The sequence below is a fragment of the Notechis scutatus genome, chromosome 4, assembly GCF_049901735.1.
Source record: "Notechis scutatus isolate UNSWTSFEM ecotype Mainland chromosome 4, rNotScu1.2, whole genome shotgun sequence".
NCBI lineage: Eukaryota > Metazoa > Chordata > Lepidosauria > Squamata > Elapidae > Notechis > Notechis scutatus.
In genome coordinates this window covers 120,460,087-120,479,439 of record NC_142012.1, presented here as the reverse complement: position 1 = coordinate 120,479,439, position 19,353 = coordinate 120,460,087, and the positions used below count along the sequence as shown (strand labels likewise).

Sequence of the window (19,353 nt, the reverse complement as noted above, 5' to 3'; positions counted from 1 at the left end):
TGTGGTAGCAATGCCCAAATAATTTGTATATCTCAAATGGATCAGTTCTGTATTTTCAAGTGTAAATATGAAGAATAACTAAAGAAATGGAAACTCAATATAAAAAGGGCCTTACTGGATAGGTAGCTCATAACACGACGGGCCAATTCACCATAGTCCAAAGATTCGCCATCAATGGTGATTCCTGAAGGTCCTGGAGGACCAGGTGGGCCTTGTGGTCCAATCAGGTAACGACCAATACTATCACCTAATAAGAAATTTTTAAAAAACCAAAGTTAAATCACTACAGAGATGGATTAGTGCTATGATCTCCAGGTTCTCTTGGAAATATCTCAGTATAATCTAGGGAAATTATAAAGATAATTTTTCTCAGCATTCTTATATAATTAGCTGCTACCTAAGATTCAAGAAATACCTGACTAGAGCATTTAGGAATCCAGATTCTAAGTTCCTAAAATGTTTTCATTCACTGGTTTATGTGGCATATAAGTGCAGCTCATCTTTCCTCACCATGATGCCCTTTATTGTTAAACCCACCCAACTCTGACTACTAGCCATGCCAAATGGATGTCTGCGGACATCTATAAGATACCAAAATAAGAGGAAGACCAATTTATATTTTTCTTACTTACTTGGGAAGAATCATATATCAAGACCAACTAAGTGAATGGATTGTTATCCCTATTGTGCAATGCATCTTATGGAAAAAGTTTCTGTACTTTAAGTTATACATATCTCATAGTGAAATCTTGGCAGCTGAGGTATCATCTAATTGGTAATTAGGAAGGGAAACATGATAAAATGATACTTTAAAACAAAAACTTGAAAACAATTTTTTCTTGGTTATTTCTCTCTTCCTTGTCAAAAGAAAACTGAGAACTTACATGTGTAACTTGTAAATTGTGAAAAGCAAATGGGCGAATCCATGCTTTGAATTAAATGAAGTGGTAATAAACGAGGTAAAATTCTTTACAGCAACTCTCAGACTTCAGAGATTAAGTCATATTTTAAAAATGTTATTCTCCCCTCCCCATTTAAATTTTCCTTGTAAAGAGAAAATGAAAACAAGAAAGGGTGGAGCTATTCATATCCTACTCTATCTTTGGCAAATAGCATGTCTAGTCCCCCCCCACCCGCCTCCTTTTGAAATATAGAGGAGTGGACTATGTTAGATCTAATCTCATCTCACCCTCATTTTCAAACTTTACAGTGCATAATATGGCCACCTCTGATATCATACATACCATATGCAATTTCTATGGGTCTTTTTTTCCAGGCACTATCTGCCCACTGTACACAATCTAGCCAGGAGGAAGTACCCAGGGTTAAAGACACGCAGGAGATTGGGAGCCAGGGAATGATATTCTCAGGTTTGATCTTCACACTTTAGAACAGCCTGAGGTTGTAAACTACCACTTTTTTATCCTTTAGGAAAGTGGTCAAATTGCCCTTGAACTCAAGGTGTGCAATGTGGGAGGTTTTCTCTGAAGAGATCATCCAATTTTATGAATGCTTTAGGTAGAGTAGGGTAGATTGTCAACTGCCGGCCATAGGAGGTATAGCCTTCTGGAAAGCCATGTAAAACCAAAGTCTGTACTTACTCTGTAGGTACTCAGCGACATACTGTTGGATCTCTTGCATTGAGCTAATTCCAATTCCTGGAGCTCCAGGAGGGCCGGGGGGACCTGGAAGACCCTGAGAAATTCTGGATCCAGCTGTAGAAAAAAGTTACTGTACTTATAATACCTTTTGATGTTCTCCTTACTGGATTTCCCTTAAACATCCTATTCCCTCCAATGCCCAACTTTTAATTCATATTTCTGTACTTTCATTATTTTTATTGTTTCATTGTTATACTATTGGTATATTTACATTTTTATATTTTTACATCTCTTGTTTTAAGGTGTCCAGAGTAGCCCCATGGTGCAATAGGCAGCAAATAAATTTAATAATAAATAATAAAATAAATAAATCCCTTCCTCCCTCCCCTACTAAAGTGCTCATGGAAATACAGAGACAAAAAGAAAACATTTACAGGGAAAAGATTTGGCTATGTCGGAATGCCAATGGAGAGCATCAGCCCTTCTCCTGGTTAATCTGAATCTGGTCAATTACATGAAGAAAATATAAGTCTGGTTTGCAATGTTTATTTGAGGAAAGGACGCAGTCTTTCTTCCACCTGTGCCAGTAAGAACATGCTCATGAATTTGAATATCTAATTCTACTGCTTATTTAGCTCATTTCTGGGCAAGAGTTTTCTATACAGCAAGCTGTCGTCTCTGAGCTTCTGAAAAGCTACACTGGACTGAGTCTTTCAATTGTATTACAGCTATTGTGCTTAAAATAACCCCATTTCTATTTTCAAGGGATAATGTTTAGATAAATTAAGAATATGACTTAATCAGGGCAGTTCACTTGCAGGATAGCATTTCCTGGTACTGATGTAGGGAGCTGTTATTCACCTACAAAGTTCTCCGAGAAATTACAGTAAACTCCAATTATATTTACCTTTTCAGAATCTCTTATCATTGTATGCAAATATGTATATTCTAAATAAAATAGGGTTTCTTACCTCCTCCAGGGATTCCAGGGGCTCCAGGTACACCTGCATCGCCTAAAAAAAATAATGGGAAGAACAAAATGGCCCATTATGAAACTCCAAAAGGTGACCCTTTGTTTATATAACACTATTACTGTTTAGCAGAATAGAACAATCTTTATTGCCTTATTGAGGAAAAACTGGAGCCAAATGAGATTCTCAAATGAGATTCTCAAATTATTTGCATCATTTCAAACATTGTTTTTTAAAAACTTCACAGTCAATTTCAAATGAGAATGCCCACACAGTACCAGAAGTGCCAGACTTGGAATTCAAGACCTTGACAAGGTGGTCTGTGGGGAGAACTGCCTCTCTTTACACAAACCTTTGTCTCCTTTAGGTCCACGTGGTCCAGGTGGTCCAGGACGTCCAGGTGGTCCTTGGACAGCAACACCAGTACCTGCTAAAAAGATGGGAAAGAATCAGAGAGACTTGAAGGGGAACTGGGACTAGGGAGGAAAGTTTAGTTTAGTTTATTGTCATTGCACCTCGTACAATGAAATTAAATACCATCTTCAGTATACATTATGACAATGAAAATAAACACAAACAAACATCCTTCGCATTCTATACATTGAATTGAAAACCCCTGATATTGCATTAATATTGCACTATACAGTAGAATTCAATAGAGCTACTGCCCTAGGATAGACGCTGTTTTTCAGCCTGTTTGTCCTTGTTTTTAGTTCAAAAAAAGGGTGCCCAGGATGAGATGGATTTTTAAGAATGTTTTGAACTTTCTTAAGGCAGCGGGAGCTATAAAGCTCTTCCAAAGAGGGGAGAGGGCAACCAATGATCCTCTGGGCAATGATGTTAACCCTCTGGAGTGCTGTTGTATCTGCCACTGTGCAATTGGCAAACCATACAAAGGTGTAGTAAATTAAGATACTCTCTATGATGCAGCGGTAGAAGGTCACCAGCAATTCTTCATTTAGTTGTTGCTTCCTGAGAAGTCTCAGTTAGTATAATCTCTGCTGGGCCCTTTTGACCAATGCTGCAATGTTAGCATCCCAGATCAGGTCCTCTTTTTTGATTATACCCAGAAACTTACAACTGGCCATTTGCTCCTCTCGGTCTCCATTGATAAGCAAGGCATGTAGATCATTGTATCATTATCTTGTACACCTTAAATGTTTTAGGTAAAGCCCGCATTTGGAAAGATGTACCTCCAACCCAGGTATGCCCCTAAAGGTGACGGAACAGGCTTGTTTCTTCATTGACTATGCACCAACAACTGCCAACACAGATTTGCCGATATAAAATATCTTAGATTACCTGACCTAATGTTTATTTTTAAATCGCTCCTATTAAGTCAAAGTGACTCATTGTTATTCTGAGCACAGTAGCCATGTAAAGGATTACATTATGAAATTCTGATAAGGAAGGAACATAATTTAGACTCACCTTGAACAGAGGCTCCTGGGAGACCTGGCTGACCTTGTTCACCTATGAGAAAGTTGAACAATCATGTAAATGGACAATGAATATATTACTGCCTTTTCATGCCACCCAATGAACAAACCCCTTATTTTTATTACCTTTGAATCCTCGTGGGCCAGGCAACCCTGCAAATGAAAAGCTCTATTAGACTAGCAATGCTTATGCGAGGGGTGTCAAACTCAAGGCCCATGGGCCCACCCTGGAAACAGTGAGGGATTGCCTCTTCCAGCTAAAACAGGCTCCAGAGCTCCATTTCTTGAGGACTTCCCAAGCTCTGTTTTCACTGGCAAAGGGTTGCAGAAGGTTGTCACAGTTGGAAACGGAGCTCTGAAGGCCATTTTTTCTGGAAGAGCACTTGAGCCACCAGAGGCGCCCCCGACATGAGTGACATTGAGCAGGCCATGCCCACTGTAGCCACACTCACCCCAGCCCCCTAAAGGTCAAGCAAAACCCTGATGTTGCTCTTAAGGAAATCAAGTTCGACACTCCTGACTTATGCAGAGGACACTCTCACAGGATTTCTTTGGCTAATGCCACTGCTATTGGCACAGAAACTCCTCAGCAATTTCAATTTCCATTCTCTTTGTTGGTATGGATGCTGCTAAAGGCAGGATAGTTTACAGAGCAGACATATTTTCTGATGTCTTTATTTATGCATGAAGATTCAGTCACTTTGTACTAATGATTCCTGCCAAATGGCAGAACATTAAATCTAGATAAGAATCTGGTTCTACCAGCCTATCAAACAGTAGTAGTAAACTGTATAGCTGTCAATAACCTGAGAAGAAACATGTCTGAGGGAAAGGAAGGGATAACATTTTTTGCTGACAGGGGAAAACTGAATTATTTTATAGGGTGCAGCCTCAGTGCAAGCTATAACATATCCTCAGAAAAACTTCTGAAGTTTAACACCTAGATGTATGCTGCAGTGTGAAACAAATCACAAAAATGTATTTAAAGAATATTGAGAAGGGCTGGTCCTGTTAAATTGGACATGAGATGTGCACTTAGATTCAAGGGAGCATCTGCTATCTGTCAACTTCGAAACGGTTCAGGCCTGCCGCAGCCATCTTTCTGTTTCTCAGATTGCCACCCAGTGTGGGAGGGGGGAAGTCTGAAATGTCAGACCAGACAACAACTGATCATCCCATGGGAACCAAAGTCATCTCAACAGGTGCTGGCCAGAGACTGAGAGGAGTTGCCAAGGAGATGCCAGGACACCTAGTTGGACAATCTGATCTGTGATCATGAGGGAGGAAATTATCTTTTCTTTAATTATACTGAAACCATGGGAAATATTTAGAGCTGGTTTTAGTTTCATTTGTGCCAAAATGATGTATTCAATAAAACAGTTCTTTGAGAAAGGTGAAAGTCGTACTGAATTGGTTGGGTTCATTACTCGAAACTTGACATTATCATTGTAATTTTTCCTTCCTTCCTTCCTTCCTTCCTTCCTTCCTTCCTTCCTTCCTTCCTTCCTTCCTTCCTTCCTTCCTTCCTTCCTTCCTTCCCTCCCTCCCTCCCTCCCATCCATCCATCCATCCATCCATCCATCCATTCGTGCATGCATCCATCCATCCATGATCCATCCATTCAGTTTTACATTGGTCTCATGTTTTTCAGGCTAAAACTCAGCTCTACTTTACTGTAGCTTTAGCAACTTTGCAGCACCAGCTTTCCCAGTTTAATCATTTTCTATACTCAAGAAGCAGGTTTCAAATTACTCGCCTTGATCTCCTCTTGGACCTGGAGGACCAGGGGGTCCTGGTGGGCCAGCAAAGAAAGTTTCTGTAGTAAAAGAACATCATTATGATATTCAGCAACAACCAACACACATTACTAGATACAGGTAGAGAATCCTGGCCTTTCTTTATTGGTCAGAAGATTCTCTTGTTAATGTAAAGCTTGTCTTACTTTTGTCGAAGCACTTATAATAGTTGCTCCAGGGTTATAGCAATTATATTTGGTATAGGATGGGAACAGAAACTTCAAAATCAAAAGAAAATAGATACCTGATGTGGGAACAAAAGAACCTGGTCTCCCAGGTGGGCCTGGTATGCCTTCTCCTAAGTAACAGAAATATTTGAATGTATTCGTGCTAATTACTACATACATCTCTATGAAAGAGCATTCAAGTTATTTTGATAGGAAGCACAATAGAGATATGACTGTTTTACAGCAGCTCAAGACCCATTTAAGCACACCTGGCTCTGTGGTTTGGGGGTTCATATTATACTTCCTTCATTACTTTTTGATCACAGACTTCATTAATCGATTCCAATGCAACTAGAGCAGAGAAAGCATCTATTGTATGCTTATGACATATTATGAATTGATTGGAATTTGTCTTTGAAGTTAGCATAGTTGTTGAAAACATTATGAATGTGTTGATTCTGTGGGAAAAATTTTTTTACCTGGTGGGCCACGGGGTCCTGGTGGGCCCTCAACAGAGGCACCTGTTAAATGGAGAGAAAAAAATCCAATCACCTTGGATTCAGATAAAACAGTAACACAATTATGCCTTGGCTTCTGCAAAGATATTTTGAGATTATAGCAACTCAACTATCACTTCTACCAAACAGAATTTTACACACACATACAGAGAGACAGAGACAGAGAGACAGAGACAGAGAGGGGGAATCAATCCTACAATAAATTACAAATATTAAGAAATAAAGTTTAAGACAACTAGAAAACTTCCAGCTTTGGGTTTTTTCTCTCTCAGAAATAGCAACTGAATTACTCTCTAAGATATTATTGACCGATGCTTTCATTAGAGGACTTAAAGTATGCTTCATCTTACAATTCTTCTTCATTTTTAAATAGGATGTATAGAAAGAATATACCTGGGGGTCCCGGTGGACCTGGGGGTCCTGGAGGACCTGGAGGACCTCTATGTGTTGGCAACGCTAGACAAAAAGAGGTAAGTAGAATTATTATTTTTCAGTGTACAAATTAAATATTAGATATGTTTTAGAGATGAAAATACATTAAAAAAAGAATCAAAGAAATTTCCCCAATCCAGTGGCCATCAGATGTACTGGCCTACTGCCACAGCTGTGATCTTTTTATTCTTCCTGAGCAGCAGACACATTCAGTGAAGTACCAATAATAACAGTACAAATTGAGTTTCAATCATTTATAGTGCACTATGGAGATTTGGGGGACACAGCACTTGAATGAGACCAGAAGTGCCTCCACCACATTTGCTTTGTCAAAGTGGTACTATAGTAGTTGGATGGTACCATTTATCTTGGTCAGGAAGGCAATACGAGTCTCTACAGAACCTGTGGAGGTGGGCAAAGGAAGGACGTACTTTGTTCTCCAAGGTTTATAACCATGATTACAGTTTCCTAATTGCCAGGTAATATGAACAATGGGCATATTGGTTTAATTTACTTTATTGCCATTGCATCTCGTACAATGAAATTAAATGCCATCTTCAGTGTACATTATAACTATAAAATAAAACACACATATCCTTTGCATTCTATACAACTGAATTGAAAACCCCCTGATATTGCATTAATATTGCACCATACAGTAGAATTCAATATAGTTACTACCCTGGGATAGATGCTGTTTTTCAGCATGTTTGTCCTTGTTTTTATTATCCTGTACCATCTGCCAGATGGTAATAGTTCATAAAAGGGTGCCCAGGATGAGATGGATCTTTAAGAATGTTTTGAACTTTCTTAAGGCAACGGCAGCTATAAAGCTCTTCCAAAGAGGGGAGAGGGCAACCAATGATCCTCTGGGCAACCCTCTGGAGTGCTGTCCTATCTACCACTATGCAATTGGCAAACCATACACAGGTGCAGTTAAGATGCTCTCTATGGTGCAACAGTAGAAGGTCACCAGCAGTTTTTCATTCAGTTGTTGTTTTCTGAGAAGTCTCAGGTAGTATAATCTCTGCTGGGTCCTTTTGACCAGGGCTGCACTGTGGGCACCCCAGGTCAGGTCCTCTTTTATGGTAACACCCAGAAACTTATAACTGGCCACTTGCTCCATTCAGTCTCCACTGATAAGCAAGGGCTGGATGAGTGGCTGAAGAAAATAAGAATTGTAGTTGAACTAATCAAGTTGGATAAGCTGAATTAAGAGCATCTCAGGGAAAGCATATTCTCTTTGATCCTGAGACATTTGTTCTTCAGAATCTGCAGACTTTCATCTCAGCCAGAAGTAATACATATATGGAAATACTGTCAGTTCACCCAGTTCATCTATACTGTGGACTAAACTGATATACAATACTTCCAATCATTAAATCATAAATAAATTGCTTTGTCAAGTGTTTTGGTTTCTAATCTAAGCAGTTGATCATGAGGAATAGAAAAAATAGGGAAGAGAATACCAGATTCTTAATGATTACAGAATCTGGGGAATCATAGTTAACATCCTAATGGCATAATCCATCTCTTTGCTATTCTCAATACTGTTAGAACATTTGTGTCTATCAGGAAAAAACTGTTCTACCTCCCAGCGGAGCAAGTGCAGGATTAGCGGTTTCAACCAAGGTGGTTTCTCCTTGAATGCCTCTCTCACCACGAGGACCTGCATCAGAACATAAAAAAATGCCATATTTCTTAATTATCGGAGCATGTGTTTGCAAGGTCTTAGCAGGGTAAAGCATTCCTCACAAGTGTAATTTGCATTTGGCAAGCTTCCACCTTATCATCTGAGCTCAGGGGGATTCTCAAGGTTCCTGAGAATCATTTCAGAAAAGTATAGGTGATTTACATGTTCTGTGTGGAAATGGCATTATTTAATATCCCACTTTAAAGTTGTTGTTTTTTAAAAAATTACAATAGTTTCATTTCTAAAATGCTTTTAGGATCCTTTTAAGAATAACTCAAGGCGGTTTATAGCAAATTTAAAAAATATAATAAAAGAAACTATTAAAATTTCAGAAGAGGCAGAAATGCAGCAGAATTTCAAGAGAAACAATCTTTTCGCTGTTGAAGCTTCTGTTGGCTCAGCAAGCAAGCGAGAAAGGTCTTCACAAAATGAGGAATGGGAGGAGAAGAGAAGAGAAAAATCTACCAGAGGACGATTAGGAAGCTCTTCCTCAATATGTTTCTCCAAACTGAGACCATAGGCTCAGAGGACTTGTCCTCTTGCATCTCTAATTATGTTTCGTACTATGGTGACATATGATGGAGATACTCTCCAACTGATCTTAATGAGTGGCATTCTCTGCTAACATAAACTAATAGTAATGATAGGAAAAAGTGCCAGCAAATGCAGCAACAGCAATAAGAATATTGTAGATCAGATGTGTCCAATTCTATGGGTTGCATGGGGCCTCATAAGATCATAAACTTATGTGCATTAACTATATTGCATATCTTATATGAGGCCCAAGATAATTTTTCTTTGCTCCATGATGCTCAGGCTTGCTAAAAGTTGACACCCATGCTGTAGTCAGCAAACTAGGGACTCAGATTTTTCTGACTCTGTAAACTGCTTAGAGTGCTGTAGAGCACTGTGAAACGGTATATAGGTCTAAGTGCTATTGCTAGATGTTTAAAGTGTGGCACAAAAAATCCTTTCAGAGCAGTAGTGATTCACTCTACAGTGCAGATAAGATTATTTCAAGCAGTAAAAGGACAAGGCTGAAATCATAATGAAAGAACCAAAAGGCAAAAAATATAAGGAAATATTAGCCACATAGATCAGTCTAAAAAGAAAGAGCACCACAATGAGAGTACCTTGGCAGAAAAGAAAGGAAGCAATGTTGGATTTTCAAAAATGTAATTAATACCTTGAGCTCCAGGAAGACCAGCTGGGCCAACAGGACCTGAATTAAGAAACAAAACAGAACCACTGTTCTTACAAATAAAGCAACTGTACCTCATCTTCAAGAAGGAAAATCAAGTAGCCTATTAAATAATGGTTGTGTCTGGAAGACGCAATTAATTTTTTACAGATTTCAATTTTACATGCCATGCTATCACAATACAATAATCTGTGCTTTCTCTCATTTCTTTCTATTAAAACAGTACTTGTTTCTAGCAAGTGATGAAAAAGGAAGATGTCTGAATGAAAAGGTTCCACTGCGGCAATTCCAGGTTTAAAGAAGACGATGTGAAGAAATGTTTTGTTTATATCTCTTCCATAAAGGGAGAAAAATTGGACTTTTTACTGCAAAGGCAGAGGTGGGCTGTTGGGGGTTCACATGGGTTCGGGAGAGCCCCTAGCTAAGATTCTGTGCAGTTTGGAGAACCCCCAAATCCCACTCCTGCCTGGCCCCACCCACCCCAGCCAGGAGTCCCCACGTGGTTCGTTTTGGATGCAGCTAAGTGCAGGGTGCACGGGGAGGTTTGGAGAGGATGAAAAACAGGCCTCCCAGAAGTTCGGGAAGGCCAGAAATGGGCCAGTTTCCAGCTTCTGGAGAGCCTCCAGAGCCCAGGGAGGCCATTTTCACCTTCCCAGAAGCTCGAGCAAAGCCTCTGGAGCCCGGGGAAGGCAAAAAACAAACAAACCCCGCCATGGTGCTGGAGGCTGACTAGGCCACGCCCACCATGGCCACACCAGGCAGAGAACCCTTTGCTAAATTTTTTGAAGCCCACCCCTGTGTAAAGAAATTTGTTTCACACAAACAACTATAGAACTTTTGACATTATCATTTGTAAAAATGGAATGGACTGGTTTTTAATCACTTAAAGCAGGGGTGTCCCACCTTGGCAACTTTAAGACTTGTGGACTTCAACTCCCAGAGTTCCTCAGCCAGCAAAGCTGGCTGAGGAATTTTGGGAGTTGAAGTCCACAAGTCTTAAAGTTGCCAAGGTGGGACACCCCTGACTTAAAGCTTCAATGTACCTATACCATTTCCAAAGCATCTGGAAATGTCCCCTCCTCTAGTAATGTATTAATCACTCCCTGGACCCACCTGCTAGTAACTGTGCTGGAGGCTTTCACCATCCAGGAGGGACAGGGATCTAACTGACCCTGTGGTGGCACTGACAGCATTGAGGACCCTGTCCATTTAATCAGACCCGGCAGAGTCAAACTTTATTATTAATCACAATTTTTCAACACTGGTGTACTGATCCAGCAGAAATAAACAAGAGAAACTAGTCAATAATGAATGGAGATACCCACCTGGGACACCAGCTGGACCAGGAGGTCCAACAGCCCCTGGCGGACCAGGTGGGCCAGGAAGTGCAACAGTTGCTCCACCATCTGAAACAATTTAAAAAATTACACATAATTTCATGCAGAAATATTACCATGGAATAAGAAAGCTATTGAGCAGAAATGAGTGTTCCTTCTGCAGCATTACCTGAACTGGTGACCTGGCCTGGTGCTCCAGGTTCACCTATAGAAACAAGAAAAGATATTACATGAAGTTTAAATAACAAATTATTGAACTGCGGAATATACGTTTGTTTAAAATATTATTATAACACTGTGATTGGGGAGAGAAATAGGGCATTAATGCAATCTGTTTCTCTTGAGGATGAATGAATCTTTACATTTTATATATGGTCATTTTCTCACTTCCCCATGTTCAGTTTCTGTATCAGTTTAATAAAAATCACCTCCAAATATTTACACCTTTGTGTATATTTTTGCAAGTGATTTTCTTTTTAAAAAAACATGTTAGGATTTTATGCACAGATATATTTATGCACACATTTTTAGAATAGAGAAATACACCAAAGAAATCAATGTCTTTTTCCAACATCCTCCTTCATAGACTCAATCTTAGACAGTGCTTTACTATAAAAATGTGGTAGAAAACTAGAAAAAAGTCCTCTGCTAGAATACCTAATTACTCAATGGTCTTTTGGGGTGATTCTTTATATCAGGCCATGCAATATGTGGCCAAGGCTACCTGCACAAACCCTAAAGGTTAGGGAGAAAGTCCAACCCCCCCACCATCAATTTTTAAAGGAAGCATTTTAAATACCCAGAGAATAAATGTGCTAACTATATTTGGTTCAGTTGATTCAATTGTCTTTCCCTTAATTTGAAAGTAAATTAAATGGAACCCAGTGTTTCTTTTGACCCTTCTCATTTTTGGACTGTAGGACTGTAGAACTTTATAGTCTTATTTTAGGAGAAAAAGGAGTCAGATACAATCTCTTGATGATCAGGAATTTACAGGGGGGTCTCAGCTATTTTGCAACCCAGTAATGTAGCTGTATGTGCCTCTGGAGTACAGGGAAGAAGTTATACTATTGCTCTGGCATACCATGGTAATCTGCCCTGTCCTGATGATGATGCAAGAAAAGACATAGCTAATTGTCTTGCCCCTATCGGAGTCTGAATCCAAGGAGGAAGATGACAGGGAGTGGGAGTGTGGCTCCGTTGGCTGTGGAGAAAACTGGGGAAGGGCAAAGTCTGGCTGGGCAGAGCAGGGAAGAGGTAGAACAAGGGAGAGGGAATTCAGAGGAAGAACCAGGCCCACCACTCTTCATCCTAGGGCATGCAGGGAGGAACGGAGAGGAGAGCAATGTGAGTTATGTGGCTTATGGGGGAGTAAAGGACCCTGATTCCCTTCATTAGACACACCTGGGAAGAGAGTTTAAAAGAGATGCAAGCTGAGAGTGGAGGCTGCTGGGAACAAATGTGAGTTTATCTTGTGTTGACTGTGGTTATCTGAGTTCCTGGAATCCCCCCAACCAGGTTGATTTACTTGCCGTTACTTCACGTCTGGCCAGATTAATTACCTTATCTTGCCTTGATTGGACTTTAATTAAAGTTTTTGTTGACAACATTTTGGACTTGAATCTCTGCAGCCACAGGCTGTTCCTGGGAGAGTTTTTCTCCAGACCAGAAGGTAACCAGGACATTGGGGGCAAAGTTGGAGCTAATAAAGGAACTCCTACTTATTATTTGACTCTATTGCCTTTGTGCCACACTCCGGATCATCAAGCTAATGTTGAAACACTTACCTTTAGGTCCAGGTCGGCCTGGAGTTCCTGTCAGACCTGTGGAATGACCATATGGAATGAATAATATTCTATACCATTGTTTAATTGGTATACTGTAGCATTTTCATGCTATGAAGACTCTGCTTCTTTGCTTTTTGTTTGTATCTTTAAGATCCCCTTGGGCCTCCAATATGGATGAATATAGCCTGTTTTTTTATCAGTTTGGAATTCATCACTTGGTAGCAAAAAAAGATGCCATGCAATTACTTTCTTTTCAAATTATGTAGTAAACCCAGCATATCCATGTCCATTCATTCTAGCAATTTCCAGAATCAGGAGATAGACATGAAAGCATTATTTCATGTTGTTTCTTCATCCGCTATGTTGAACATGACTAATTCACATACTATGCATCCATTGGAAGTAAATGTTTCCTTTCTATGAATAGCTCTGCAGCACTAAATGTGGCTTATATCTAAGCAAACAGATATAAAATTGGAGCGCAAAATTCCATTGCTATCATCTCAGAAATTACTTTGAAAAAAAAGCCATTTCTGTTCCAGTTTAAATAAATTAATAATCTGTTCAAATTAAAAAAAGAACTATCCCATTTCTCATTACATTATTGCTCTCCAGCATTAACCTTAATTCATAATTAATTAATTAATTATTAATAATTAATTCATAAAGAAATATTATGTTATGGATTATATGTGTGATTTAATCAATAAACTGTGATTAAACAAATTATGATTTGGTTCAATTTGATTCAGTGAAGGAATTATGTTAATTAATTGTTTGTTACTTCCCCATCAAGATCAACATTTTAATCTATATATTTATTCATTAAGCAGTTGTTTCCTTCCCGGTACCTTACCTGGTGGTCCTTGTGGTCCTGTGAGACCTAAGGAAACAGTGGCATTGTATGAAGTTCACAGGAAGGCAAATTAGTAGATACAGAAATAATAATCAAACAACTTTGACTGCGAAGGTTTAAATTTAACAACATAAATCTTTGTTGAAGGAGTGAATTCTTTTCCACTTGATTCAGTGGCATCTTTTACCTCCCTTCCAATATCAAGACAATCCTTTTCAGCATTTATAAGATATGGTCTCCCAGAAACTCTGGAGACTGGACTTTCCATTGGCTAGGCTTAATCAGTGTTTAAACCTGAAGAAACTCCTTGGGAAGAAGAATTCCACAAATTCATCCTTCTCTTTTTGGGAACTTATCAACTCCAAACAATCATGATTTTCCTATCTTCTCAATCCTTTCATTCCCCTTTCATTAATTTGTTTTGCACTTTGATCCTCTCTATATGACTGAAACATGTCTATGTACCTCTTTGGTACTTTATATTCAATCTACATTAATTCACCCATTTATTTTTGATCCTATCTATTTTTACTTTATCATATATTCTTCTTGAGTAATGCATTGCTACTGCATTTTTTTTGTTTCTTGTGACACCCAATTCTCAATTAGACAACAGCAATTTTTTTTTCTGCTTTGGACGGATATTTACTATTTCTAACAGATCACATACTGCATACTTAAATGTTTCTCACTGTCATCTCTTGCACCTCTTCAATCAGTGTCCTTCCAAATCACAAAAAAACATTTGAAAGTGTTTTGTTCTTGTTATTCTTGTTATGATTCCTTTTAGAAAATGGAACTACAATGGCAATCCTCCAGTCCTCAGGCATGGACCCAGGCTTCATACACATGTTAAGAACTCACACAGCTGTTCCATAAGCAAATCACAACCATATTTTAACCAGTTTTTTTTCCATTTTCAAAATTTATATTACCCAGAATCATTTGTTTGTATTTGTAATACAAATTGAATAAATAAATATATACAATTTTTAACATTCTCACAATGTTTGCCCAAACCCCAACCTGACTTTTATTCTAGAACATTTCACAGGCAGAGAGCTATAACCTCCAGATATAAAAATAAATTTCCTTTGCTGCAAATATTTTGGATTCATTTTGTATTACCTGGCTGCCCAGCATCTCCAGCAGGCCCCGGTGGTCCTCGTGGACCTGGAGTACCCATAAGTCCTTGTTCCCCTACAAGAAGGGGAACAAGATATAAAATTAGTTTTCTTCTTGAAATATATGACCATTCATAAAAATAGAACTGATTGCAAGTAAAGACTACTCTAACATAAACTTAGATTATATATATAATTGTCCGACTTGTGTTGTACTATTACCATAGGTTGCAGGTGGGGTTTGGAAGTGGAGGTAGGACCAATTTCAAAAGCCGATACAAAAATTTATGCCACCAGATAAAGACTGAATGCACCAATTATCACATTAAACAAGAGGAAAACCTTCTATGCACCAATTCCATTTGCACTTTTTACAATTTTGTAAACAACAAACTAAAAGACTCAAGGTCCATCCCACCCCTGATAGGACCTAATGGTAAAGACTGCAACGACAACACCATTAAAGCCAACATCTTTAACACATTCTTTGGCTCAGTATTTGTAAACAGCAATGGATCATGCCCAGTATTTCCTAGCCGAACCACAGACTACTACAATGATCTAATACATATTGATTTTACAGAAGACAATGTTGAAAAAGCACTACACAATCTAAAACCATCTCTATCTATTGGACTGGATGGAATATGTGCCTACTTCTTAAAAAAGCTATCCACTGCCATAGCAGAACCTCTAAGCATAATCTTTGAAAAATCTTTCAGGACCAGCTCCTTGCCTAACCTATGGTCACAAGCCACGGTCATCCCCATCTTCAAAAAGGGAGACCCCAGCCTAGTTGAAAATTACAGACCAATCTCCTTATGCTGCGTCACCTGTAAAGTCATAGAATCAATTATTAACCAATCCATTATTCTCCACTTAGAGACAAACAACCTACTCTCCAATAACAATTTGGTTTCAGGAAAAAACTATCCTGTAATCTGCAACTCTTACACTGCAAAAACATATGGACTACACAACTCGATCAGGGTAAAGCAATAGACGCAATCTACATAGACTTCTATAAAGCCTTTGATTCAGTGGTACACGACAAACTACTCCTAAAACTAAAATCTTATGGTATCTCTGGACAACTGCATAACTGGATAGAAGCATTCCTGTCAAACAGACAACAAATGGTCAAAATTGGGAGTGTCCTATTAAATTCTGTACCTGTCAATAGTGGTGTCCCCCAAGGCAGTGTTCAAGGACCAACTCTCTTCATACTCTACATAAATGACCTCTGTGATCATATTAAGAGCAACTACGTTCTCTTCGCTGATGATGTAAAGCTATTCAACACCACAGACAATACTGTTGCCCTTCAAAAAGACCTTGACTATGTATCAGAATGGTCAAACAAATGGCAACTTCAAATCTCAACAAATAAATGCTCTGTCTTACATATTGGCAAAAAAAGTCAGAAAATAAAATACAAGCTGAATAGTCAAGACCTTGTTGATGATCCAAGCTCTGTAAAGGACCTGGGAATACTCATCTCTAATTATCTAAGTGTTAGAGCCCCACTGTAACTACATAGCCAAAAAGGCATTAAGAGTTGTTAACCTAATCCTACGTAGCTTTTTCTCTGGTAGTATCACACTACTAACTAGAGCACACAAAATATTTGCTAGACCAATACTCGAATACAGTTCATCAGTCTGGAATCCTTATTACGTATGTGATATTAACACAATTGAGAAAGTCAAGAAATATTTCACAAGAAGAGTTCTCCACTCCTCTACTCATTGTAGAATACCTTATGCCACCAGACTTCAAATTCTAGACCTAGAAAACCTTGAATTACGCCGTCTTCAGTCTGATCTAAGTATGGTATATAAAATCATACATTGCAACGTCCTACTTGTCAATGAATACTTCAGCTTCAACCATAACAACACAAGAGCACACAACAGCTACAAACTCAAGGTTAACCGCACCAAACTTGATTGCAGGAAATACGACTTCAGCAACAGAGTGGTCAATGTCTGGAATACTCTACCTGACTCTGTAGTTTCTTCCCCAAACCCCAAAAACTTTAACCTTAGACTGTCTACTATTGACCTCACCCCTTTCCTAAGTGGTCTGTAGGGGGCATGCATAAGCACACCAATGTGCCTACCGTCCCTGTCCTGTTTCTTTTGTTTTTCTTATATGTACCCATTTCATGTATTCATAACTATGTATATACTTATACCTATTACCTTGTAAGCAATTGACAAATCAAATCAAATCAAATCAAATAAATAAATAAATAAATAAATAAAATGACAAAAAGGGAGATAATGAAAGTATGTATACCCTCCAGGATAATTAAATGATAGCTTTGGTTTGAAACATTTGATGCTTTGACATGCAGTGAATATGTAAAAGATGGCAAGTAAAGCTACTAAAATTGAGCCTCACAGTTAAAAAGTTAGGCTTACAATGTTCTTTCCTTTTGTAAGTGGAAATAAAATAGTTATTTACCTCTGGGACCTTGATGTCCATCTGGGCCAGGTGGACCTATAGAAATATAAAGGCATTTCAGATGCTGCTAAAATAGTCACTGGGTTCAATATGTTTGATTAATTAATTTTTGCATATTTGCATATGGTTATATACCACTGGCGCACCTGAATTGCAAAGAACATTTATACAGAACTCTATTTTTAAATTCATCCCTGCTTTCTTTTAATGAGTCTTACATTTTTCTTATCAAAGTACCTTTAATTCTAGGATGTAGTTTTCAAGAGTCTAAGCCTATGCAATTAAATTGAAATAGATTTTCTAGAAGTGTCATTATGGAATATTGCCTCTCACCCGCTGATCCTTTAGATCCTGGTTCACCCATTGGCCCAGGCAGTCCTCTGGATCCTGGTTCACCTGGAAATCAAACACACACACCTCAAATGGAGCAACCTTTAGTCTTTCAGAATTACATTCAGCTTTGATTCAGGCCTTTGAGTGATGTACTTGGTACATAATGTACACAGATCTAGACTATGTATCTGAATGGTCTAACATATGGCAACTCCAAATCTCAACAAATAAATGCTCTGTCTTACATATTGGTAAAAAAATCAGAAAATAAAATACAAGCTGAATAGTCAAGATCTTGTTGATGACCCAAGCTCTGTAAAGGACCTGGGAATACTCACCTCTAATGATCTAAGTGCTAGAGCTCACTGCAACTACATAGCCAAAAAGGCATTAAGAGTTGTTAACCTAATCCTACGTTGCTTTTTCTCTGGTAATATCTCACTACTAACCAGAGCATACAAAACATTTTCTAGACCAATACTCGAATACAGTTCATCAGTCTGGAATCCTTATCACGTATGTGATATTAACACAATTGAGAAAGTCCAGAAGTATTTCACAAGAAGAGTTCTCCACTCTTCTACCCGTTATAGAATACCTTACGCCACCAGACTCGAAATTCTAAAACTAGAAAACCTCGAATTACGCCGTCTTCGGTCCGACTTAAGCATGGTATATAAAATCATACATTGCAATGTCCTACCTGTCAATGAATACTTCAGCTTTAACCATAACAACACAAGAGCACACAACAGATACAAACTCAAAGTAAACCGCACCAAACTTGATTGCAGGAAATACGACTTCAGCAATAGAGTGGTCAATGTCTGGAATACTCTACCCGACTCTGTAGTCTCTTCCCCAAACCCCAAAAACTTTAACCTTAGACTGTCTACTATTGACCTCACCCCTTTCCTAAGAGGTCTGTAGGGGCGTGCATAAGCAGCACCAACGTGCCTACCGTCCCTGTCCTATTGTTTCTCTTATTCTTTTATTTTTCTTATATGTACCCATTTCATATATTCACAACTATGTATACACTTGTACTTATTATCTTGTAAACAATTGACAAATCAAAATAAATAAAAAAAATAAATAAATAAACAGATAGGTAAACATATGCAGATATGCATTTTCCTCCACACACATTTGTGACCACATTCTTCACACTCCTATTTATATACAATTATAAGCATTTCCTTTTCCCTCTAAAGTTGCATGCATGGCAATTCTTAGCCCTCTCACTGGAAGCAGCAGATAGTCTGTTGCATTTCATCAAGTAAGTGGAGCGGCTGAAAACCAACCATCTTCATACAAATCCTTTGATAAATCAGAATATTTATCTCTGGATAAATGTAAATATTCATGTGGCAGTTTTAAAATATTTGATAATGTTATATATACCTGTAAGACCACGGGGTCCTCTCTCTCCTGGATCACCTAAAACACACATGGAAATAAAATGAAATTAAATTAATCTGTGTTATAATCCCCATCATGGTACAGAATGAAAAAAAAAGATCTGATAAATTCCGATGGGTGGAGGGAAATAAATAAAGAGAATTATAACAGAATACAGAATAGTAGAGTTGGGAGAGAATTGGAGGTCTTCTATAGTCCAACCTCCTG

The 19,353-nt window shown here is 38.5% G+C and overlaps 1 protein-coding gene across 9 annotated transcripts in view; it reads right to left on the bottom strand.

Moving 5' to 3' along the window:
- The window catches only part of COL17A1 (collagen type XVII alpha 1 chain), a 76,476-nt gene that overhangs the window by 21,556 nt on the left and 35,567 nt on the right, over positions 1-19,353 (bottom strand). For 7 of the 9 annotated variants that reach the window (XM_087964597.1, XM_087964599.1, XM_026690366.2 and 4 more), the window contains 20 exons: positions 19,129-19,164; positions 17,725-17,787; positions 17,392-17,427; positions 14,927-14,998; positions 13,799-13,825; positions 12,943-12,978; positions 11,325-11,360; positions 11,144-11,224; positions 9,804-9,839; positions 8,516-8,593; positions 6,886-6,948; positions 6,454-6,495; positions 6,052-6,105; positions 5,768-5,827; positions 4,138-4,164; positions 4,004-4,045; positions 2,925-3,002; positions 2,573-2,614; positions 1,602-1,715; positions 116-247 (listed from right to left, as the gene is read on the bottom strand). In XM_087964597.1, coding sequence (XP_087820723.1) covers positions 116-247; positions 1,602-1,715; positions 2,573-2,614; positions 2,925-3,002; positions 4,004-4,045; positions 4,138-4,164; positions 5,768-5,827; positions 6,052-6,105; positions 6,454-6,495; positions 6,886-6,948; positions 8,516-8,593; positions 9,804-9,839; positions 11,144-11,224; positions 11,325-11,360; positions 12,943-12,978; positions 13,799-13,825; positions 14,927-14,998; positions 17,392-17,427; positions 17,725-17,787; positions 19,129-19,164 — 1,155 coding nt within the window. The remainder of the gene's footprint in view (positions 1-115; positions 248-1,601; positions 1,716-2,572; positions 2,615-2,924; positions 3,003-4,003; positions 4,046-4,137; positions 4,165-5,767; positions 5,828-6,051; positions 6,106-6,453; positions 6,496-6,885; positions 6,949-8,515; positions 8,594-9,803; positions 9,840-11,143; positions 11,225-11,324; positions 11,361-12,942; positions 12,979-13,798; positions 13,826-14,926; positions 14,999-17,391; positions 17,428-17,724; positions 17,788-19,128; positions 19,165-19,353) is intronic. The other 2 variants (XM_026691042.2, XM_087964598.1) reach the window with 1 other exon arrangement.